The 25,334-nt window shown below is 41.4% G+C and overlaps 1 protein-coding gene and 1 pseudogene across 4 annotated transcripts in view; both read left to right on the top strand.

Moving 5' to 3' along the window:
- The window catches only part of Cep112 (centrosomal protein 112), a 410,571-nt gene that overhangs the window by 302,338 nt on the left and 82,899 nt on the right, over positions 1-25,334 (top strand). For all 4 annotated transcript variants that reach the window (XR_015738731.1, XM_087909848.1, XM_048446068.3 and 1 more), the window contains 2 exons: positions 16,643-16,705; positions 22,838-22,987. Coding sequence is in view for 3 of the 4 variants with exons in the window: in XM_087909848.1 (XP_087765974.1) it covers positions 16,643-16,705; positions 22,838-22,987 (213 nt within the window). In the remaining variant the exon portion in view is untranslated. The remainder of the gene's footprint in view (positions 1-16,642; positions 16,706-22,837; positions 22,988-25,334) is intronic.
- LOC148120769 (small ribosomal subunit protein uS12 pseudogene) lies at positions 3,330-3,838 on the top strand (annotated as a pseudogene).

Here is a 25,334-nt window from a genome sequence, read left to right as displayed (position 1 = left end):
TTGTGGTTTGGGGGTTTCTTTTTCAGTTTGGCAGTTTTTCTAGCCATAATAGCTTCAAAAAATTTTATCATTATTTCTCCACCTGTAATATAATAATTAAGAAGATGTGATAGTGTCTCTGAGATTATTAAGGCTGTTCATTAAACTTGCCCTTTTGTCTCTCTATTAGAAATGCTATTTCTTGGTCTATTTACAGTTTCCTCTCAGGCACAGAAGATGGTTGAGGTACCAGTCAGTCTAATGAATTCAGACCTAGAAAACTGAAAAGTCAGCAACCTTCATTTCCGTGACAGACATGAGCTCATAAGGACAGTTCCTGGTCTGGAGTTTGGAGAGCCGTCATGGGGAATCACAACTTGTCAGAGAGAATCCTACTCAGAGAAAGCCCTGCAGGAGCCACTATCACAGCCTGAACTGGGGCTGGGAAAGTCTAAGAGATAAACCGCTAGTGAGTTCACCTCCAAAACCCACCAGATTCTCACTACGAATACTAGAGAAAAATTCGTGCATGTTTCTCACAGAGAAAGGGAGCAGTCGCCCTTCCGATACATCAGGGCATTCTGTTTGTTACCGTTAATCAGGCCTGCCTTCATCAGAGGCGTTTTACCAGAGCCTGACCTCCTGGAGACTTTTCCCAGTCCAAGGAACCTAGAAGAAGGGACGTGATCGACACTAGCTCATTCAGACTTTCTGTGTGGAGAAAGGGAAGTGTGTAACTCCAGCTCCCTCCAGCCGTCCTGCCTGAACTAAGACAGGGAAGGGCTGAGAGACACTGGTTGGGTTCCTAGCTCAGTGATGCAGGCTCAGTAGAAGACGGGAGTAATCACAGTGAGACAGTAGATTCTCCGTCCTTGTCGCATCTTCCCCAAACTGCAGTGCTTATGCAGTGAAGGAAAACAAACAAGGAGAGCTTTGATTGGCCACACAATAGCAATCTAGATGGGAGCATGGAAACTTGAATGGGAAAGTAGAAATGGGATGCTGACCAATCACAGCTCTCCGTTCTCACAGGCTTCAGGTGCCAACCAAGAGCATCCCTGCAGAGAAGCTTAACAGTTAACAGATCACTGATGGCCCAGTAGCTGGGTAGCAGGGCTCGCCTCCTGAAGGCTGGAACAGTGCAGCTGGAGCAACAGGCCTGGGTGAATGACTCGGTCGGATCTGTCTCCTGCTTGCCTTGAGAACTGCCACAGCCTTCCTCACTTCCCTATTCAACTAGACGTCCAGGAAACCTGACTGAAACCTTCAGTCTTTCTCTGAAGAAAGTGTCTTAGAGCCAGGACCTAAGCAGAGCCTGCTGAAGACGAAACTGCGACAGGAAACCAGACAGGCAAATAAATAAATAATAAAATTAAGAAACTAGAACGCACTTTTATGTAGAGCTTATTAGGCCCTGATTGGTTGGGTGCCTGTGCATTCAAATGAAGCCAAGACTAAAACAAATCAGGAAGGAGCTGTCAAGCCTAGATGGAGAAGGGAGTGACCAAAACCTGCCAAAAGTGTTCCCACTTTTGATCTGGAGTGCATGTCCCTCCATACCTGTGCAGTGGTAGGGAAACCAAGTACCCAGCCATCCCATTGGTGGGGTCACAGAAAGTTTCACCCTGGGATTTAAGACAGTTTCCAGTTATCCATACACTGCTTCCCTTACCTTTGCACCCACAATTACTGCTGCAATCTTTATCTGGAGTGTTCCAGCTGCTGCCACAACCCACTCCAATAGAAGATCTTCAGCTGTCAGTATGAGCTGTCAAATGCAGCCTGCTCCAGCTCTCATTGCACCTGGAGCTTCCCTTACCATCTTTGGTCTTCATTCCTGACTACCATGTAATGGACAGTGGGACCCTCTCTTCCCCCTACCACTAGAACACCTCCTCCCCCAGCCCTACCTAGGTCTGGGGTCTTCCTGGAAATAGAATTATATTCGTTTGTGAGCCACCCAGCATTGGTTCCGGGAACTGAATTTAGGTTATCTATAAGAGTAGTATGTGCTCTTAAACACTGAGTCATCTTTCCAGCTCCTATAAAAGACTTTTACTGAAGAAACTTACACCTAACATAAAGTATCTGGTTATAAAGAAATCAAAAGAAGTTTTAGGGTGTGAGGGTGATCTGGCTGCAAAGTGCCACATTGATTTGATCATCAGGGTTGGCTGACTGATCTGGCTACCTATGAGAGTGCCCCTGCCTTCTCCCATTAGTTCATTGCTGTCTTTCCTGAAGCCGCATGACCTAATACAAGAAGACCATTCTTTGGTCAGTTGTATATGAATACGGGACTTCCCTGCTAAAACATCCTAACAAGTTCTCAAAATGTTTTAAAAATACCAGGAGGTGGGAAACACCTTACCTCTAAAGAGCAGAAATAGTAATTGTATCTACTTTTTAAAAAGCAATCAAGCACGAAAAACTTAGAATAAAACATTTAGAGTGAAAAGTGTTGAGAGAAAAATTCCCCAGAAATCTCAAATTCTTTATTTTGAAAGCAGAGAAGAAATTATTTCTCAGACAAAAACTGATGAAACATGCTGCTTCTTACAATGGAGCCTTCTCTGTACGAGATGCTAAGTCTGTTCTCTATGAAGAAGATAGCCGGGTGGGGCATAGGCTTGACCCATATAAAGAAAGAGTATTAGTAGAAGAATAAATGAAATAATTCTTAACAGATTTTTGTTTTGTTTCCTCGAGACAGTTTCACTATGTAGCCCACACAGATTGGCCTCGAATTCATGGTAGCTCTCTTGCCTTGTCCTTCCAAGTGTTGGAATTGCACGCCTATGCCATCATGCTCAGCATTTGCCAGATGTTCTTAGCAGATTCAAACAGTAATGGCTATAGGTACTCAGGAATTATGCAACCCAATTACATGTAAAATAAATGGCAATTGCTTTTAAGGGGACAGGCAAAAAAGGTTGGAATTATTTTGTTGTTGTATGACACTCACTATCTGTGGAGTGAGATTTGACAGTAGAATAATTGTAAGCTCTAGGGCAGTGGTTCTCAAACTGTGGATCATAACTCCTTGGGATCAAATGGCCCATTCACAGGGTTCACCTAAGAATAATCAGAAAACACAGATGTTTATACTACAGTTCATAACAGTAGCAAAATCACACTTACAAAGTAGCAATGAAAATAATTTTATGGTTTGGAGGGTCACCACAATGTGAAGAACTATATTAAAGGATCACAGTATTGGGAAGGTGGTGCTCTAGGGTAATCACTAAAAATGAAATTCTAAAATATGATTGATATATAAAAGAGGAAAAAAATATTGAATCATGTAAGATGTTCAGTTAAAACCATAAAAGACAGAAAAAGGGCTCTTTCTCTGGGGCCCGTGGCGTCGGTAAGATGGGCAAGTGTCGTGGTCTCCGTACTGCCAGGAAGCTCCGCAGCCACCGACGGGACCAGAAATGGCATGATAAACAATACAAGAAAGCCCACTTGGGCACAGCCCTGAAGGCCAATCCTTTTGGAGGTGCCTCTCATGTCAAGGGAATCGTGCTGGAAAAAGTAGGAGTTGGAGCCAAGCAGCCAAATTCTGCTATCAGGAAGTGTGTCAGGTGCAGCTCATCAAGAACAGCAAGAAGGTCACAGCTTTCGTGCCCAATGATGGTTGCTTGAACTTCACTGAGGAAAACGGTGAAGTTCTGGTTGCTGGATTTGGTCGAAAGGGTCATGCTGTAGGTGATATCCCTGGAGTCCGCTTTAAGGTTGTTAAAGTAGCCAATGTGTCCCTTTTGGCCCTGTACAAAGGCAAGAAGAAAAGACCAAGATCCTAAATTTTGACAGTGGAAGCACAGTAATAAATTTTCCTATTCTGAGAAAAAAAAGACAGAAAACGGATGAAAGAAAAGAATATGAAGATAGGTATGAAATAGAAAAAATAACAACTATGTCTAATTATATCACTAATCACTTTGAATGTTAATGGCCTAAATATACTAATTAAAAAGCAGAAATTGTCCATGTGAGTCAAAACTAAAATCCAATTAAATATTTGCTGTCTACAAGAAACCTTTTAATCTTCAAATTTTTTTAGCTTTTCTTGATTATTTATAAATTTCACATCATGCATTTCCATCCACTTATCTCCCCATCTTCTTGCATCTGCCCTCTGCCATTGCAACCTCTGTCCCAAAACAAAACCAAAACAAAGTAACAAAACAAGCGAGAAAGAGGTTGCAGGGAGAAAGAAAGAATATTGTGGAAGCTGTAGTGTGGCCTGTTGAGTCACACAGTTTATCCTTCAGGCCATTCATCTTTACTTACAAGTGTTCATTGCCAGGAATCTTTGGTCTGGCTTGAGGCCTCTGGCTTCTGCTGTGCCACCAATAGTGGGCTCTCACTGGACTCCTCTTGGATAAACTGTTGTTGTCCTGTGCCATGGAGAGCCTGCTATTTTGGATGTGTAGGTTCATCCCCTTCACATGCTCCAACAGTTCATAGATTCAGAGGATGTTGGAATGGGTCAACTCACAGCCCTGGTTCTGGGCCTGAGCGGTAGCTGGATCGGTCAGTCCTCAAGCTTTCCCTCGTCGTCACTACCCAAGTCCAGCACTTTTTGGCCAGCTCACCCAGTGTGTCCTACAACAAGGAACAGGACCAGTTCTCCTGCTCTCAGGTCCTCAGATCCGGATCACCCACACTCACACTCCAGTGCTAGGAGTGTGGATGACCCATTAAGTTTTGAGTACACGTCAACACAAGGAAAGTTAGCAGAGATAGAGGCATTGTATAAGTTTAAAGAATAAGTCCTCAAGAACATAGAACAATCCTTAATGTGTATGCCCCTAAAGTAGATTATTAAAATGTGAAGGAAAGGTGCTGAAACTCTGAGGAGGGATAGATGAATCCACATTATATTTGGAGACTTCAACACCAACTGTGAGTAACAGAAATATCCAGCACACAGGAAAATCAGGATATAATTGAACTTTACAAAACCATCAGTCTACTGGCTATAATGAACAGTCCTAAACCACTTCTGTAGCATCCTCAAAACCATAGCTTCTTACACTGTGAGCTGTGACTCTATATGAGGTCATATGACTAAATGACAGAGTCACAAAAAAAATGGCAACAATAAAAGTCTTCTAAACACACCAAAAAAACCACCTTAATTCAAAATTGCTTAATGAACTGATGTGTTTCCAATAGCATTTGCATTTGTTGCTATGTTGCATGTGTTTACATGTGTTCTTTTGTTTCATGTGTTTGCATATGTTGCTGTGTTGCTTGGAACTGCTTTACTCAGCCTTGGTTCTGAACATTGAACATGGGTACTTTGTATGGTATCATACCACAGAACACCAATGAACATGCCTGACACACCTCAGCTCAGATTTGGCTGTTGTACTTTGTGAAGTTTAGTGGCTTTTACTGCAAAATTTTCTACTCTATTACAAACATAATAAATTATGGAGAACAAAGACAGTATTTTCCTATTGTCATTCCTTATTATGCATCAAATTAGTACATCTTTGAATTTGTTTTTGAATGTTTTATTTGTGCAGCTAAATATAAAAATAGAACCTGGTCTGTCTGTATACTGTTGCTTGTACGCATGCTTTCAGGGCTGACTATTTGGTATTGGATAACCAATTGGTGCGCTTCAGCCTGAGGAAGACTATTTCTCCTGATCTCAGCATTTCTTAGTTGCGTGTAGTTCTTTGTCTAAGGTTGAGGCTTCCTGAACTTGCCTCTATCCACATTAGCATGCCACTGGTCTCTTCTTGTTCAAGTTGTTTCCGGACAGCCATGTTGGTGAGACATCTTTGATGCTGCTTCTGTGACATTTCTAGGAGACACCGTCTCACAGCAAACTTCTGTTCCTCTGGTTCTTATAATCTTTCTGACCCTTTTTCTACAAAGAGCCCTGAGCCTTAGATGCAGGAGTTGTATTATATGTGCATCAGTTTGGACTGGGCTCCACAGTTCTTCATTTTGATCATTGTGGATGTCTGTAGTGCTCTCTGTCTGTTATAAATACACATTTCCTTGATGAGAGTCAGAACTATGCTTATGTTTGGGTATAAGGACAAATACTTAAAATGTAATTAGGGATTGCATTGGTTTGGTGAAGTGGCAGCTATAGGTTTTCCAAAGATCCCTCACTTCACTAGCCCCGTGTAACTGGCTAAGTTTCCTGTACCAAGCATGATTTCACTCTTGAGAGGAACTCTGTAGCTCTTAAAATGAGAACTCAGCAAGTAATAACCTTCCCCTTCAAAACAGAAAGCATCAGGATGTCATATTTAATGGTAAATTCTATCAACATGTGAGGAAGAAGTTATATTGATCCTCTACAGTCTTTTTGTAAAATTAAAGATGGGAGACTATTTCCTAATGCATCCTGCTAGGTCAATAGGACCCTGCTAACAAAACTGGACAAAGACTCTACCCGAAAATGACAGGACATTATCTTTCGGGAACAGAGTTCCTAAATTTAAATAAAAGTAACAAATCAAATCCAAAATTACAAAAACAAACACCATGATCTGATGGGTGTGCATGATCCAGGTCGTGCATGACTGAATCAGCATTTAAAAACTAATTAATGCAATCCAAACTAAAGAAGAAAATCATATAAGTCATATTGAGAGATGACAAAATTCAACATCCATTCACAAATAAAAATCTCAGTTACCAACTGGAGGGATCAGAAGTCAAGAGGCATGCCTCTGGTGGGTCTGTTGAGGCAATTTCAGGAAAGAAAGTTGTCAAGGAGAGAAGACCCTCCCCTGCAGGCAGCTCCTTCGGGTTGGGGATTGCTTGTCTGCATGGTGACTTTTGTTTCTTGCTGGTGGATACATCTGTTCCGTTACTGTGCTACCATCCTTCAATCGCATCAAAATCTGCTGCTTTGTCCTTCAGCTATGAACTAAAGATTACTAAGCTCATTGCCATTACTGAAGCATCCAGCTTTGGGGGTGGAGCAGCTCCTGGGCTCTGCGCATCTGCAGCATGCTGTCGGCCACTGGGGACTACCTAGGACTAGTGGCCATAAGCTATCCTAGTAAATGTGCTCTGATAAAACATCTGATTGTTTCTTTAATTCCCCCAAAATTTTTTTGGTTTTGTTTCCGTGTTTCAATCTTCTTGCTGAATTTGTCCTCAGTAATTGGACTTTCTCCTCTAATTTTCTGTTTTCTTTACTTTAGAAACTACCTTCTCAAAGTCTCAAATAGAATCCCTTAACTGAGTCATCTATGTCTATGAAGATTCTTTGTGGTCATTAATTCTCTCAAAAGCAAGATCCAGGGCCCATAATATGTCTCAGTGAGTAAAGGTGCTTGCTGCCTCGTCTGAGGACTTGACATGATCCCCAGAACTAACTCGGAGGAAGGAGAACACTAGTCCCCAAAGTTACCTTCTGACCCCTCCATGCCCACCATGACTGTATAAACCCTGAGACCACACAGAGATGCAGAAACATTTATACACAAAATAATTTAAAATGTACATTTGAAAAAATGTAGGTAAAATTCTGAATTCCTTCTTGGGTTCTTTTGTCCGTCTGGAGGGTTTTGGTTTCCACTATAGGACAGGATGTAATGGGTTGATAGCTTATATTCTTCATGTTTCTTGGTTGTGTTTTGTGTATCTGTTAGACTGGATATGTCTTCCTATTTTAAATTCCTCCCCTTTTCCCCCACTGTATGGTTCTTTGTCTCATTTTCCAGGATGCCTTTAAGGGACTCTGCTTGGCACTGCACTTCCTGGAGCTGTTTGGGGGAGTGGGGTACAGTGGCACTCCACTTGTTTATTCGCAGTACTGAGTGTGCGTGGCTCTAAGAAATCCTTTTGCACTGTGCCTGCAATCCCGCGATGGTCCAGAGAGAACAGCATTGAGGTACTGGTGGGAAGTGTGCTACACAGACGTGTTTCTAAGAGTAGATACTATCAGTATTTGAGTAGTGGAATGAAGAGGTACTGCAGAAAGGAGAAAGAAATACAGTAAGAGATGGGTGCAATATGGGTTGGAGGTATGAGAGGTAACAGTGGGAATACTTTAGATATGCAAATGTAGATTTTATGTAGAATAGTGGAGGACAGTCATGAAGGTGAAATAGAGGTTAAAACAGTGAATTAACATTGTACAGTTATAAAAACTAGTCATTTAAAAATTAAATGACTAAAATGTTAGAAAAGCATGTCACAAGCCAAATGAAACACATGCATTTATATTATGTACGTATTATATATACACACATAAATATAATGAAAACACATATACATGTAAACCATCCAACAATATCCCACCCCCAAAAAATGATAAAACTCTTCCCTTCCAGTCTACACTTGTGTTTGATTTTTGTTCCAAATATGAAAGAGCGCTTCCCAGAGTCACAGCTAGGTGAAGTTCAGATGTAGAGACAGTTGGTGGTGCCTTTTGTTGGGGATGGGGATAGCTTGTTATGCTTCATGTTGAGTCATTGTAGGCAGGACTACAGTCTGTTGCAAGTGTGCTGAACTCTGATTTGTATGATATCTGCATACCTCATCAGGTCTCCTCCTCTAGAGATCCCTTAGCATTACAGTTGAATGTTTCTGCAGAGAAACTTCACCTTGAGAAAGAGGGTCTACCAAAGGCCCATGAGTTAGTAACATTTCACCTGTGATTTGACCTCTCCCTTTATGGCAAAGATCAATGCTAGGATGTCTCCTCAGCACACTTTTTCAACATCATGCTGGTGATTATTGTAGGTGATGCAACCAGACAGGAAGAAGAAAGTTTCACAGATGAGGGAGGAAGAGCTAGCACTTGTGTTTAAAGATGATGTGACGGCCTCTGTGGAGAACCCAAACGAACTAACAAAGTCCTGGTACTAATAAGCAAATGCAGGAAGGTCTCAGGATGCAAGATGAATATACGAAAGTCATCTGCTTTCCTGGATATGGCAATGAGCAAATGGAATTTTAAATTGACAACATAACAGCATTTACAGAGCCATTCTCCAACATTAAACTCTTAAGTATAAATATAAGAAAATATGTCCCAGATTTGCATGATGGAAACCGCAAAGCTGATGATGGAAAGCAAAGACCCAAATCAGTCAAAGGGACAGAGATAGGTTACGTCATTTGTTTCCTTCTCTGTATTACAGTCCTATGTTTATTGATGTCCAGTATCCTAAAACTATTTCTTCAAACTCTTGTCAGGTTTTATAACTCTATCATGGCAAGTAAACTATAGTCCTTGTTACCCCATCTTGGTTGTAATAAAAACCATGATTCTTATCTATGCCTCACAAATGTGCGCCTTTTTTAATTTTTCCGTTTTTTGAGACATGGTCTCTCTAGATAGCTCTGGCTGTACTGAAATTTACTATGTAGACTAGGCTGGCCTTGAACTCGGAGATCCACCTGCCTGTGCCTCCCAGGTGCTGAGTTTCAAGGTGTGTGCCACCATGCCTGGCTAAGTGTACACCTTCATTTGGAAATAAAGTGCAATGATTTTTGAAGCTCAAGTGGTCTGTAGATATTTTAAATTAAATATTTGTTAGGACTTCTCTCACCATTTTTGTTGGTAGAGTGCACAGTCCCACCCAGACGATCAGACCTGTCTTCATGGTGTTTTGCTGGGGAAATAGCCCAGTGGGCTAAAGCACTTACCAGAACCCACGTAATGCAAACCAAGTACTTGTCACCCCAGTACTCCTATGATGACATGAAACGTGGAGACAGCTGATTGTCTGGAAGCCTTTAAGTCAACAGTGTAGACAGTGGTGAACAACATAAGACCCTGTCCCAAACAAGAGGGACGGTGAGGACCCTCTCTGTCCACCACTTGAACAGAACACTGCAAGAAAAGGTAACACATTCAGGAGACTGTGGGCCGTTGACGCCTTTATAAGAAATCTCTGGTGGGTACGGAGAGGCTGCTGTTTATTTTTGCTTTCTTTTCTGGGTGAGTTTAAAAGCAAGCATTTTCGGAGGGATTCTGTAGGGAGAGCAGGCCCTTTGAGTAGAAAGTGACCTGGGGAGGCAGCCTTACAAGGCATAGAACTAGGTTTGGGGGAAGCACTGAGAAGGGGCCAGCGATGGCACAGCAGCAGCAGCTCTGGAAAGACTCCCTTCCAATCCTGATGCTGCCCCTCTTCTGGTTTGCTTTGGTTTGTTTTGTCTTTCTATCTGTCCAGGCTGTGCTGAGGGTGAGTATGGAAATCATATTTGTGTTTAGAGAGATGATTTATATAAAAGTAAGTTTGGGTTTGTTGGCTTTTGTCATTGTTGGGAGAGGGTCTTGCTATACAAATGAGGCTGGCCTAAAATGTGGAATTCTTCTGGCTCAACCTCCTGAAAGCTGAGATTATAGGTGTGCTCTGCCATGCCCAAATTTTAAGGCTTGGTTTGAAATACTCAAATCTTACTTAATTTCTTGAATGGAAATGAAATGTACAGTTAGTACTATTCTGAGAATAAAAATATTCAAAATATGTTTTAAAACTAGTTCGCACGGTAAATTAGCTTTTAATTTTCAACCATACTTACCAAGAGTATTTTAGACTTGTTTCAGAGGGGTTCAAAAATATAGAAAGCTGTGAATTAGATTCAGATAAATAGCAAAACCCTCAAAGAAATATAAATTAATTTTCTCACTTTAGATACTTTGCCTCCAATGTACTGACTCTTCTCTTTTTAGCTATTTGTAAGTTCTAGATGTGTTTGTATAGTACAAACCAGTTTGCTTTAAGTTTAACATTGGTGATTTCAGTGAGCTCTGGTATTTCCTAGGACCCCAAGACTGGCCTTCTGCTCCCTTTTTTGTCTAGATGACTGCTTCCTGCCTTTTCTCATTCCTCAAGGCTCCCAGTGGAATATCTACCATTCTCATGTCCAGCCAGTGCATCCTTCCTCCTATTTCATGGAGAAAACAGAAGCAATCCGAAGCTCTCACCGCTGTTCTGGGGATCATTTGCCTGTCTCCTCCTAGGATCTGAGTTATTCTTTGGTATCCTCACAAACTCCCACAAGCTGGGTGTCATAATTCCTTCGTAGTTCTTGAGTTTGGAAGTCCAAGACCAAGGTGAACCCAGAGCTCCTTTCTGGTGAAACCTGCCTGGCTTGTACAGCCGTCTGCTCTCTGCATCCTTACCTGCCCTTTTCCTGGGGAGATGGGGAAGAGGGAGAGAGGGAGAGGAGAGGGGGATATGCCATCTGTTCTCCCCTGTAATGACCCTGCCCTGTGGCCTCATTTCACCTTAATACCTTTTAAAGGCTCTGCCTCCACCTGTAATCACTTTTGGGAATTGGAACTTCAACATGTAAATAATTTGTTGGAACACAGTTACCTCCATAACACATCCCCTTTATCCAAAGATAGATCTCCAGAAAACCTGTGGCGTCATATGTACCGTTTTCTTCTCTAATGCTAGCTGGTGTCGTTCCGTCTATCTGTACACACATGACTCCCCTCATCTTAGGGAAAATAAATCAGCACTCTCCTTACCTACTTCCTTTGTAGTACCCCTCCCCCATTTCTCTTCTTTGTAAAATAAAATCCCGAACCAACTATTAGATTCTATGCCAGTGCCTCCTCCTCCTTTCTCTTGAACTCCTTCTGATCCTGCTTTTGTCCCTTGCATTATACCAAAATTTTCTTTTTCCAGGTCAGCAGTGACCACCATGATGCTAGTTCTTGGTGAACATTTCTCTGTCCTCACTAGGCATGACCTCCTGCAGTATTTGACACCAAGCCTAGACCTTGTCCTCCTTCCCCAACTTGATGTCACGATTCCCTGTTCTGGTTGCTTATCTCCCTGGCCTTTTCTTCTATTTGCTTTTCTCCTCATGTTCTAGCCTTTGAACATCTGCAGTGCCAGAGCAGAATATACTTAGGCCTGTTAATTTTTGAATCTACTCAGTGTTTTACAAGCTCACATAACAGCATGATTTTATGCACTAGGTACACATTGGGAAGTTCTTGCTTTATATTTTTAACCTACACATCTCCCACAAACTCTAGACTCAAAAGCTAAAAAAAAGGTTCACCTCAACCATGGATGAGGTTAATGTCTCCAACACTTCTCACTTGATCTTCCTCCCAAAACCTGTTCCATCCATGGCTTTTCCCTTATCAATAATGACCTCATTTTCTAGTTACTTAGGACAAAAAAAAGTTTGTTTCTTTCATTTTGTGTGCATGAATGCATGTTAGTACATACGACTATGGTGTGCATGTACAGGTCAGAGGTCAACTTTGGGTGTCAGTCCTTACCTTCACCCTTTCTGAGACAGTCTCCTCTTGTTGGCCACAATGCACAAGAAGCTAGTTGGCCTATGGACTTTCAGGGATTCACCTGTATCCCTTGCCACTTTTCTGCAGGGGTGTCCAGATTTTAACTATCACACCAGATTTATATGGGGTCTGGAGAGCTGAGCTCGGGTCCTCACACCTATGCACCCAGAGTCTTCCCCATTGACTCACTTCTCCAGTCCCTGAAGTCATGCTTGCCCCATCTCTCTATATGGAGTGATGTATCCACTGGTCCTTCTTTCAGGTCTTTCCCGAAGCCTCCTGTGTCTCATCACCCTTTTGCCAACCTGTATTATTTGCAGCTGCAGTCTAAGTGGCTTCTTTGTTTGATTCTTGCCCCGAATAAAATCTAGAGTGATCTTATTACTACTTAAAACAAATTACATTTTCTCTTATACAGGAAATACTTCAGTAATTTCTCATGTTATTCATATTAAAAAACAAATTCCTTACGCTCACCCGCAGTGCCTCTGAGCTCACTCAGTCATTGCTAACTGCTTTGGTTCCTAGTCCCCTGCCCTGCCCTTTGTGTCCTGGGCTCCGTCTGACTCAGGGCCCTTGCACTTGGAGTTGCCCATGGCTTCCTAATCTTCTGCAGGTATTTGCTCAAAGACTAGGAAGTTTTCAAGAACTTATGTGGTTTTTTTTATTACAAACCTCCCACTACCTTCATCCCCCTCCTCTTTTCCCTATTTTATCTTTCTTATTGACAGTCATGCCATCTAAAACATCACTTTTAAAAAGTACATTTTTCACGCTCAGACAGAAGCTGTACAGACGTAAAGAGAGATTCTTGTGTGTTTTGTGCAATTCTGTAGCCTTAGACATGATGGATGAGTTAGATATTTATCAGTAAAGGAGCTTGTCCAGCTTGTCAGGGCCAGCCAGCCACAGGTTCTGCAGAGGAACTGCAGCTGAGACGGCCTTTCCTGGCTCACCAGCATCTCTGAAACGGAAATTAGTCTTTAGGACACTGCAGTTAAGTTTTAGGTTCTCTAGTGGGTAAATATTTTTAAAGCACTTAGAACAGTGCCTGGCACATGGTAAGAGCTCTGTAAGTGTTTATTTTAAAAAGCAACAAATACTTCATCAAGCATTTTGTGATAAGTAACATTAGCAGAATGGGAACCAAAACCAATAAACCTCAAGAGGTTCAAAGTGGCCTAATTCAGTAATGGAGAGCTGCTGTATTCGTCCCAGAGCTGGGGCAGTCTGACAACTTCCTAAACTGATAGCAGTAGTCACGTGTCCTTGCTGAACTTCCAGAAACAGAATCGGACTGTGGACTTGGTGGGCTCCGAGATGCAGAGATCTGTAGAATAAACTACACGGAATTGTTTTGAACTTGAGTTCAAGAAACATGTGGTTTTGAAAGGATTCCTTCAAAAGTAGGTCGCAGGCGATCACACAGGAAAAGGCTGGGCGCTTATATCTATCTGTTGATTGAACAAACACTTCTCACCAAGTACTTTGTTAGGAGTCAGACCAGCTTTCCAGGATCTCACGAGTATCACTTGAGATGCAGTGCTGGGATGGAGAAGAACCTGGCCCAGGCTGCTTCCTCATCTCATCATGATATCCAAATAAAGAAATCATTTGCTGACCTTAAACTTACTGATTTTTCTCCACTCCCTGAGGAAGTTCTATCAACGGGTAAGAAATAAAAGATTGGTACAAGATGCACAGAACCCTTGGGTTGTTTTGTGGGTTGGTTTGTTCTCAATATAAGATTGTTTTTATTATTTGAGAATTTCATGTGTGTATATAATGTGTTACAATCAAGCCTTCCTTTCATTTCCTCCCCTGCAATGCTTCCTTGCTTTCTCCTTACTACTAATCCCTCCCAATTTCATGTATTCTCTTAGTGCTACCAATATGTGCATGGATTTAGGATTGTCACTAGAGCATGGCTAGACATTCAAGGACCTCATCCCCAAAGAAAATGGATTTCCCCCTCTCTCAGCCATCAGTTGCCAATAGATTCTCATCTAGGGTTGGGACTCCCTGATACAGCCCCTCTCCATGCTGGGATTCTGTCTGGCTTGATCCTGTGCGGATCTTGTGCGTGCAGGCAAGACACTAGGAGTTCAACTTCCAAGTTATGTCCAGAAAACAATTTTACTATAGCCATCCATCTCTTCTGACCTTTACAGTCTTCCTGCGCTCTTCTTCAAAATGATCCCTGGACCTTGGGAGAGGGGACATGGCATGGATGCCACATTTCGAATTCCTGGGTTTGATCCCCAGCATTACAAGAAGTAAAAAGAAAAGGGCATGGACTGTGACGTACAGTTTTGACTGAATATTAAAATAGCTACAGGGTTTGGTGTGTGTGTGTGTGTGTGGAGTTGTTGTTGTGGTGGTGGTGGTGGTAACTAGAATGAAATCGGAACTTTGGAATGCAACTCAGGCATATGCATTTTTGCATAATAATTCTTTCAAAAAGACAGGAAAAGGAAACAGCAGAACACATAACAGTCAACAAAATTTTAGTGTTTGAGAAAGGACTGGACCAAAAATGGTCTTGGCATACCAAAAATACAAACAGCCTTCAGGAAAAAGAAGGCTGGAGAAGGCCTTTAAAAGCAGTAGTATTTGTCCTGCTGTCCAAGTTGGGGAAGGATTCAGGAACTGTGGGGATTTGAATAAGGAAGTAACATGACTCAGAGCTGATGGGCTGGCTAATCACATGACCAGTCCCACTCCCACCCCTGGGACTCTCTACAGAGAAAAAATGAGAAATTGCACTTGGGTGCAATTAGGATAAAATAAAGATGGTTTGTCTGTCCTCAATGCACAGGTGCTCATCTAAGGGCTTCCAGATCTGGGATTTAAGTGCAATATTAGAGGATACGCTCTGTGCAAATGTCTAGGAAGGAAGTCCAGTGGGAACAGGACTCGGGGGAGACCAGGCTCCTGTTTCATAACCTAATGGGGATGTCTATCCAACCTGCTTCCAGTGAACTGTAGAAGTTCTAAGAAAAAAGACTCCAAATATTAGCAGATGTGTGGCAGGTTTCTAAAAAGAAAGACAAGAACCAAAATACTCACTAGTGTATATAAAACCCTTTAATGGAGAGACACTTAGATAGTGCTTGACAGATCCGTATGTGGCTACATCTTCAGACATTAAATAACCTTAGGAGAACTCATAATGTCCTGTGTGCATGTGAATGCTGTGTATGCTTGCAGAAGAGTTAAGGAGTCCTCTATTCTACTGCTGTTGTTGTTGCTGTTCCTGCTGTTGCTACTGGTGGTGGTGGTGGTGGTGGTGTGTGTGTGTGTGTTTGTGTGTGTGTTGGGGGCAGGTGTGAATCTCAGCTTCATCATTTTCTAATCTATATGTCCTGAACAGGTTACCAAAACTCTTTGTGCCTCTGTTTCCTCACTTGTAAAATGGAAGTTCATAATGATGCTGTTTTATAGAACAAGAAAGAACCCTTAGAAATTCTATCAATACCAGCAGTTGTCTCAAATCCCATAGAACATCTTAAAGTAAAAGTTGAAGAAACTCTAGGAGAAATCAAAAGACAGAGATATGAAAAATAGAAACCATGAAAAAAGATGACAAAATAGAGAGAGGCAGGCAGATGGAGAAGCAGACAAGAGTAGTGTCTGAGAAACGAGGGGTCTATGGTTGACAGGGAAAGGGCCCTGTGTAGGGCTTGTCATCGGAACCTTTCGGAGCACGGAGAGAGTGACGATCCCAAGCACTCCCAGAGAGCAGAAAGAGGGTCACATCTAAGGGACTAAGACATGAGTGGCAGGAGGATAATCACGTTCTAAGCAATGTGGACTTATTCTGGGAAAGCTACCCTAGTTCCAGGACAGAAAACTGTTTGATTTAGATATATTTGTCACTTCAAAAGATTGTTCTTGTGTGTTCAGCCAAGTAGGGGCTCAACTCTGCTTAGTGGTCTGAACTTCTCACATCTGCCTTTGTCTGAGAGCACCTGTTTCTCTTTTTAAACCAAGGTGAAAGAGTATTCAATTTGCCACCTTCCTTCCCTTCCTCCTCCTCCAGTTCCCTGTCCCATTTGTCTTCCTTTCCCATCCTGTTTCTTCCCTCTCCCCCTTCCTTTACCTTTGAGCCGTCACACTTGCTATGTCTATTTCTGTCTCTCCTTTTCCCTTTTTCTTTCTATCCACAGAAGTCTTGTGTTTGTCTAATAATTGGCAGGAGAGATCTCTTTTTTTTTTCTTGCTTCTTCAGTGATGAATAGTTGGCGTCAGATCAAAGACAAACCCTGTGGTTTTCTGACTGCCCAGAAGGGCGGTGCAGCTGGCAGGCGTCCCAGCTGCCTGGTGATAGGCATGTGGAAGAGATACCAAACTCACGGGTCACTGTGTGTGTGTTCGTGTACGTGTGTTTTGCAGGCCAACAGCAGGCTGAAGCAGATCGAGAAGGAATACACTCAGAAGCTTTCCAAATCTTCCCAGGTAAGCATGGGCCAAAGACACAAAACAAAACAGAATCCGAAACAAAAGCAGAAATGAGACCAACGCAGCAAAACCTTTGTGCTTCAGAGTTAAATCAAATTCTTGTCAGTTTTTCATGGATTCGTATAATATTTTGATGGATTGATAAATAAATTTAAAATGTTTTTAATATTTCCATCTTACTAAAATCAGGAACAATTGTGCATATTGAGCCATTTGAACCAGCACACACGCCTGCATGTTCGCACACACACATACACACAGAGGAAGATGTTGTAAAACCAGCTGGCACAGTTGAACAAGCCCAGGCCGAAAGACATTTCACAAGGCGGGGTTCACACCCACATCTGTGATGTAAGCAGCCTGATAACATCTGTACTTTTTTTTCTTTTTAATATTCTAACTCATTGCACCCATGAGCTAGCTGACTGATTCAAAACGACAGACCATTCTAGGTTAAATAGGCAGCTCAACTGTTGGCTCCTTCTGGAGGGTGGGAAAGAATCCCTGCACCTGCCACTTGTTCATGGTTAACGCTGCTTATAAGGAAGGCTAACAGTTAAATGCCACCTCTGCTAGGACGGTGCTTGCAGAACCTCTGCTTCATGAGCTGTTCTTTCTCCCGATGGCTTCAGTTAGAGAGTCCCAAACCTCTGGAGTTCTGTAAGTTCTGCTAGAACAACCAAGCATTGTTTACCTTCGTTTTGTAGATGGATAACTAAGCCATTTAATTCTACAGTTTTCATGTCTAATGATTTTAAGTTGGCTTTCATATCATTGTCTGTATACAATGGCATGTAAACTGGAAATCCATGTTCTGTTTCATGAATTGCCTGACAATAGGAGCAACAAAACAGATGGTAATATCCAACATTTCTGCGCACAAGCCTGGTGACTTCATTCAGTTTTCCTCATCGGCTCCATTTTTCCAGTTGAGAAAATGAGAGTTAAGGGCCAGGGATGTAGCTCAGCAGTAGAGGGCAGAAATCTGAGATCAGAGAGATGAGATCATAGGAGTTAGCAAGTGACTAAGCCAGGACTCAGCCTGAAACTGACTTCAAAGTAGCAATCTTGACCTTTGACATACCAGCGTGACCCAATGCTTTCCCTTCCTAATACAGCAAAACTTTGAATGTAGTTATCAGGAAATGTCAATTCTGTAATTATTTCTAAAATGGGCATGTTATATAATTCTCATGTCATTAAGAAAGCCAGAAGTCTTTGTTTAATTGAATAGTCATATGTGTTTATGAGAGAGATGACCGTGACTTGGGTGCCATTATCCCGGCCCTTCAGGGAGAGATGCCCTTGTTAATCTACTGAACGATGCTTATAACCAGCTGAAAGGAACCTTAACACTCCCAAACTGAAGTTGAAACAGAAACAGGAACAGCCACAGCTCAGCATAGCACTGCCTCTGCTTTGTTTGGAGAGGAGGATACAGACGGAGATGGAAGCTAGCTAGCAAAAATGTTTAGCTGACAAGACTGGAAACAGGGGTCTTAAGGAATGTGTGAAGAAGCCTGATTAGGTGACATTAAAGCAAATTAAATGGTAGCGTATAAGAAAGTCCAAGCTTGGAGTCCACAGAGTTGGAATTCCAGCCTGTCCTACCATGTGTGTGACCTGGAGCAAGTTTATCAGCCACCTTTGGAACTCAGTTCCTCAGGAGTCAAATAGGAGAACAGTGCTATCATCTTAAGACAGTTTTAAGGAGTAAGTAAAACCAATGTCCAAAGCATGCAGTGCTTCTTATTACTAAAACATTTACTACCTGTTAGCAACCTTAAGTGTCTGAACAATGCACAGGAAAAGGAAGAAGAGAGCCACGGAAAAGGTCTAGAAGAAAGATTAAATCTTTTCACCATACACTGTGCTTTGGGGTGCTCAAGAACTGATGAAATTTCGCCACAAAATTTGGAAATGTACAGCTTACTATTTCTCTCCAAGACATGAAGGAGAAGGACGTGGGAAACCACCAGAAGCTACTGTGCACTGTAATAATTCTGTAGACTAAAGAGCAGTGCTGTGCCAGAAAAATACATAGATGTCAGACGGAAGATAGCCTTATGCTGAGAGTAGTCTCCATACCCATCTCTGATGTGCTGAGTATTTATAGCCATGAACTGGAGTTTGAAAACATCAGTCTACAGTGCCAGTCACTGCTGAGAAACTGATTATTTTTAAATGAACATAAAAAAAAAAACAACTCGAAACATGGGCTGTTTGTGCTTCCACATGCGAGTTTTCTGGAATTGCTAATGCACATCTTATCAAGCTGATGAGAGGGCCAGAAGCCAAGTTGCTGTGCTGTGTTTATCAGGATTTAAAAATCTTCCTCTTAAGAGCAGGGCTGGTGTGAATAGATGAGGGATGGGTCCATTGACACTCAGGACAGCAGCAACTTAAATTGGGAAAATATTTGGTATCTTTCCTTCCCATGAGGGAAATTAGTTACTTGATCTTTAAGATCATATCAAGCTTTGGACCTAGTAGACCATGTGCACTCAAACCCAGGCACACTCAGAGCCTGTGCCCCTTTTGAGGCTACACAGCCTTCCCCACAACAGCCAGCGGGGCATCAGCTCCAGGCGTGCTCTTTCTCTCAGTCACAAAGGCATTCTTTTTGTCTGAATATTACATATTCACCTGGCCTTCTCAGTTTTAGCATAGTTTCTAAACTCAGGTCACTTCCCTACTTTTCATTTTCCAAAACAGAGCAGTATGAGTTTGCAGAGATCTTCCTAGCTGCAGAGGACCAGCTGCCAGATGGACCCGCCCTCTGCCAAGCAGCCCTTGCCACTACCCTGGCTAGCTTCCCCTTCATGTGCAGACCAATGACTGTGAAGTATGTCACATGCCCCCACTTTTTCCAGGGGCCATGCTGACGGGAGCAAAGGCTCTACCTTCCTGTATTTTGTAAGGAACCCCAGTGCCTTCCTGTCCTTTCTAGGTAGGGTTTTTGTTGGCTATTGAACTTAGAGGAAGAATTTTAGAAAAGTCTCAAACTGTACCCACAATCTGAAAAAACAATAGAAATAAAAGGTGAAAATTTACCTCTATTTTAAATTCTGAAAGACTTTAAATAAGATTCTAATATCTACACAAAGTTTCATTGCTTAACAATCATTAATAACCATTATTGCTTTCATGGCTGCTCATAGCAACCTCCCAAAATAGCCCCTGTTGTTTGTCAGAGTGTTAATTTTTCATATCTACATGAAAATGTCCTAATCTGCTCCTCACCATGAAATAAATACATGGTAAACATTTAATGACATTTTATTTCATATTCTTGAATTATGATTCTCTCCAAACTGGAGCTTACCAATTATGATTGTATATAAGATTCTTTTTTTTTTCAAAAACTTTTTACTATTACTCATGGAAAGGCTAGACTATGTTGTCTTATTTTTCCCAGTGGTGATTATTTCTTATCATGACCATGATACTGCACTACTTAATTTCCCATTATAACTCATTACTTAAATACTGGCTGAATGCTGGTGATATATACACTGAGCTAAGGCAGAAGCTTTGTCTTCTTGTACTCCAAAGTCTACAATGCATAGACGTAAAGACCCATGCTGTGTTCCTAATCCAAACCGTGTTTTCTAGCCTGGTATTCTGATGACTTTCTAATCTGGAATATTTGGAATATTAAATCTTTTTTTAGGTGACACAGTGCCATTCTGCCTCCTAATCAACGTACTCGTCTAGCCACGGTGCTTCACCCCAGTTTTTGGACATTCCCTGATGTCACCTTTATAAATCTAAAAAGTAGTTTTCCAAATATAATCTCATTTTCCCCATAGAAGTCTCATTATCTCTCGCCTTAAAGACAATAAAAGCAAGTGTACCTTCCTTGAACATCATTTATAGTTCCAAAACCTACACTTGTTTCTTTTTGTACGCCTGTCCAGAATCTTCTAAACATGAAGAATATCCTGATCTTGAGCACTTAAAACCATTTAAAATACCTCAGAATATTTTTTATCTTAAATCCTAGCTATACTAATCTCAATTCTACTTTTTTTTTTCCTGAGACAAGGTCTCACATAGCCCAAGTTAGTTCCAAACTCACCATGTAGTTGAAGCTGACCTGAACTCCTGATCCCCACTTCTACTCAATACTGATTTGCTCGCTTCTAGTATTTTTAAGAGAAAAACAAATACCTTGTGCTTTCAAAGTAGATTCCATGACTGTGGTAGATCACCAAATCTACACATGTGCTAAAATCGCAGAGGAGTCTTCTTCACTTCTGTGAAGCTCTGGGCTTACTCAGCTTGAGACACTGAACTATTACACTGTGTTTACTGTTTGGCCCATGTTCCTATAAAATATCAATCTTCAATTTCATGGTAGGTTGAGGAAATCTGGTTTTCTTATCCCTAGCCCCTCTGACCTGTGACTAGAAGCTGGTTCTTCTGTGCTTCAGTTTTTGACATTCACTATGAGAATTTAACCTTTACTGCTTGTGGATGAAAGTGCTATGGGAAGTAATTGAACGGATGTAACATTTGTTGCATGAAAGCAACATTTAATCAAAATTCTTAAAATAGATGAACAGTATTCTATTCTCAGTAAGTGAATTCCTCCACTCACAGCAGAGGGTCCATTTAGTATTCTCATACTGCCCTTATGAATTTCTTCATTTCAAAATAATCTTAACATTTGATTAAATTTTAACCTTTGTTACAACGAATTTGCATGCTGAGTGTAAACACTCCATATTTATCACAACAATGCTCTGTTTATGTCCATTGTGACAACTAATATTTCTATAGCACTTGACTTCTATGGCCTCCGTATAGTTTCTATTGCTTTGTCTGTTGATGCTGTGCCCTGTTTGTGGGAAACTGAGATCAATCAAGAACGACCGCTAAGCCCAGTGTTTCTCCCAGACTGCATCCCGCTCCCAGAGCAGAACTGTATTGTAAGCACTGACTCTGTTTCAGCATTGTGGACACTGATACTGTTTCTTTTATTGAACAAACAACCATTTCCTGCTTTCAAAAGCAATCCTCGCTGTTGAGACTGAAAGGCAATGGCTGCATCCAAAGCAAAGGAAGAGCTGCACTCTCAGTGGGCCCATTGCGCTCCTCATCCGATGTTAATTTGAGAAGGTGGTGGGAACCCTGCCCTGGAGGGAACTAAGTCCTGGGTGTGGAGAGAGCTACAGGAGTCCCTATGAAAGGGCAGTGTCTGAGCCAGAATAAACTTTCACGAGTGTGTGCGCTTAGGAAGGAGACGACAGCCTATTTAGAAGGGTGAACTTTAATACCAAAATTTTGTTAAAAACAAAAGTGAAATTGGCTCGTTAGAAGATGAAACTGACTGTGGACTTCAGCAATGTAAAATGCTTGACCTCTTTGTGTCTGTTTCCTCATTGTAAAGAGGGGCCAATAATCATACTTACCTCACAGTAGTGAACAATATAAAAATTTCAAATCTCAACAGAGTACATAACATTAGTGAATACCCCAAACTTACTGTGTGGAATTGATTGTAAAGAGTGAGCATGGCCACGAAGAATAAGGGCGGTGGTGTTGTGCTGGTCCTGGTGCTGGTGGCAGTGTTAGCAGTGGTGGTGATAGTGCTGGTAGTGGTGATGGCTGGTGGTAGTGGGGGTGCTCGTGGTAGGTGGTGCTGCTGCTGGTGGTTAGTAGGTGGTGGTGGGGTTGAGGGGGGTGGTTGGTGGTGGTGGTAGTGGTTGTTGGTAGGTGGTGGTGGGATTGGGGGCGTGGTTGGTGGTGGTGATACAAGTCTCACAAAAGTCAGAGCAGCCTTGCTCACTCTTAAGAAGTTTATTTCTCAGTAAAATAGTCTGGCGCTTTTCATTTTTTGAGCTCACAGATGTTCTTTCTTCTGATGAGTAAATACTGTGGAATGTTAGAGTGAAATGCCTTCCAAATATATTTGGTTGAGCAGTTGTCCACCATTCATAGTTTTATTTTAGTCTTTTATTACGTGGAATTTCATGCATTATCCTGAGTGATATGTTAATTGAAAATGTTCAGTTTGTGAAACAGAGTTTTGCCAAATTCATTCTTTTGTTAAGCATAAATACATATAAAATAGATGCCTCTCGCTGGAGAATTTGAAGTTACAGCATGCTGTTTTCATTTTAGATCATAGCAGAACTTCAGACAACCATTTCCTCTCTGAAAGAGGAGAGCAGTCGGCAGCAGCTCGCTGCAGAAAGGCGGCTCCAGGATGTTGTACAAAAGTTTGAAGATGAGAAGCAGCAGCTGATTAGAGATAATGACCAAGCAATCAAGGTAATCTAAAGACTGCAGTAACCAGTGGTACCAGCTGCTTTAATGTAATTAAAAGGAGGCTGAAATCGCAGCAGTGGGCAGATGAACGCAGGTATCTGGCTTGCTCACACAGCCTGCAGTAATTCCATTCACTGGCCTCTCTGCCTTTGATGTGTCCAGTGACTCAGGCTGACTTCCCTCCAAGAGCTCACATGCCAGCATAAAAAGTCATTTTTGGCAACCCCTCCCCATTCATATTGAACAAATATTTGAAAAATACCTCGTCCTTTCTCTTGAGAACTACTTTGGAATTGTCTCTTGAAATTAGACTGAGTGTTTCAGCCCAGTACTGCTGCCTAGCACATTCAGAAGTCAGCTTCCAATTTACATTCTGGTCTTTGCCCACATCCTTTCATTATGTATTCGCATAATGAGCAATAGCGTTTGTTCCAGGCACGGAATGCCAGCCATCTGATGTGCTTTGACATAGCACAGGGTCGATTGTTGCTGCTGAGAACTTTGGTTGTTTCTAAATGGCTTCAGAGAACTATTCACATCGTAATAGCAACAGAAAACTCCCTGAACCTGATCCTCTAGGTGAGAGGCAGTTAGATCTCAAAGCAGCTCTTTCCCTGGCTTCATAGTAGCAGATGCTATTGTCAGTGTCTGCACCACGCTGTGCTTCATCTGTGAGGAGCAGCATCAGGAAACCTTTATAAATAAAGCTAAAAGAGAACAAAATCGTTTTAAAGAATGCCTAGCAAAAGGTTATTTTTCAGTGACTTTGCTATAACAATACTTAAAGCATGTAGCTTAATCATACAGAGCAAAGAAAAATAAGTGATATATATTTATGTACATATATATGTGTATATGTGGAAAAAATAAAAGGCTTTAAGAGATTAAAAACCCTTTGAGACCAGCACAACCAACCTCTTCACTTTACAGGTGAGGATTTGGGATTTGGTTAATCACGTTTGCCTATTTATTTCTATTTGTGAAATTTTGCCTCCATAGGTTATAAGACAAAAACAAAACAACAACAAAACTCTTCTTTTTCATGTTCTGGTCACTTAAAACTATCTTTCAAGCCCTTTTACTTTTCACTTACGGTTGGTGCCACCGGCCTGTTGACTGTTTCTGTTGCGTGAACTGAGCTGTGGAATTTGTTTAAACTGTTTCAGTTACATAAAAGTTTCATTTTAAGTAGATATCTCTTTCACTTATGTCCAAATAACCAAGTGGTCGGTAATTTCCAATTTGCAAATAAAGTGGATTCCATTGTACAAGCAGGGGGAAGACATGAGTTAGGTTACCCCTACCATTGTTTTCAAAGGATTAAAATTACCTTGAAAGAATTGTAATTAGCAAAATTGTCTATTTTAAAATATTTATTCTTATAGTTTTAAACCATTTGTATGATAAAAGGGAAAGGCCCTTAAATCATAACTTCAGACCCACCCCAAATCACAGACAGAACTTAAGTGGTCAGAGTTGATGTATACATAATACATGCATTAACCGTGTGGACTGGGGCTAGATGCTGGCTCAGCAGTAAGAGCACTGACTGCTCCTCCAGAGGACCAGGGATCAGTTCCCAGCACCCACATGGTGGCTCACAGCCATCAGTAACTCCAGTTCCAAGGGATCCGACACCCTCACACAGACATACCTGCAGGCAAAACACCAATGCACATAAAAATAAATATTTTTTAAAAAGTATATAGCCTATTTTTCCTGATAGTAACAAATTAAAGTCATAATACAGCTAAAAAGCCAAGTATAGTGCCACATATCTGTAGTCTCAGCCCTTGGCTGAAGCAGAGGGATCATGAGTTCAAGGTCAGCCTGAACTTTATAGCAAAATCCTGTTGGGGGGATGCTTATTAATTAAAAAATGTAAATGCAGTAATAGTTGAAATAGTTTGAGTTCTGTTATTTAATGCGTAAAGTGAGTAGCTTTTTTTTTCTATTGAAGTTGCTAAAATAATTGATTTATCATTCATTTCCTTGGCTTTTTTCCCTTGCTACCTCTCTCTCTCTCTCTTTCTCTCTCTCTCTCTCTCTCTCTCTCTCTCTCTCTCTCTCTCTCTCTCACACACACACACACACACACACACACACACACAGACACACACAGGAATAATAAGCAATAGTCATTCAATCGGCACTGTGCTCTGAGTTCTCTAACAAATATTTTAATTAATGTTCTATTACAATGCTTAGCCCTAACAAATTTTTTGTCGGCCACATGATCTTTTAGCATCTGTAACTTTTTAGAAATAAATCACATGAAACTACTAAATTAGCAAATGTCTTGACATCTGTACACGAAATCCAAATTACCTCCAGTTCATCTATTCATGTA

Source organism: Myodes glareolus, chromosome 9 (assembly GCF_982192425.1).
Source record: "Myodes glareolus chromosome 9, mMyoGla1.1, whole genome shotgun sequence".
Lineage (NCBI taxonomy): Eukaryota > Metazoa > Chordata > Mammalia > Rodentia > Cricetidae > Myodes > Myodes glareolus.
This window is presented reverse-complemented; position numbering and strand designations above follow the sequence as displayed.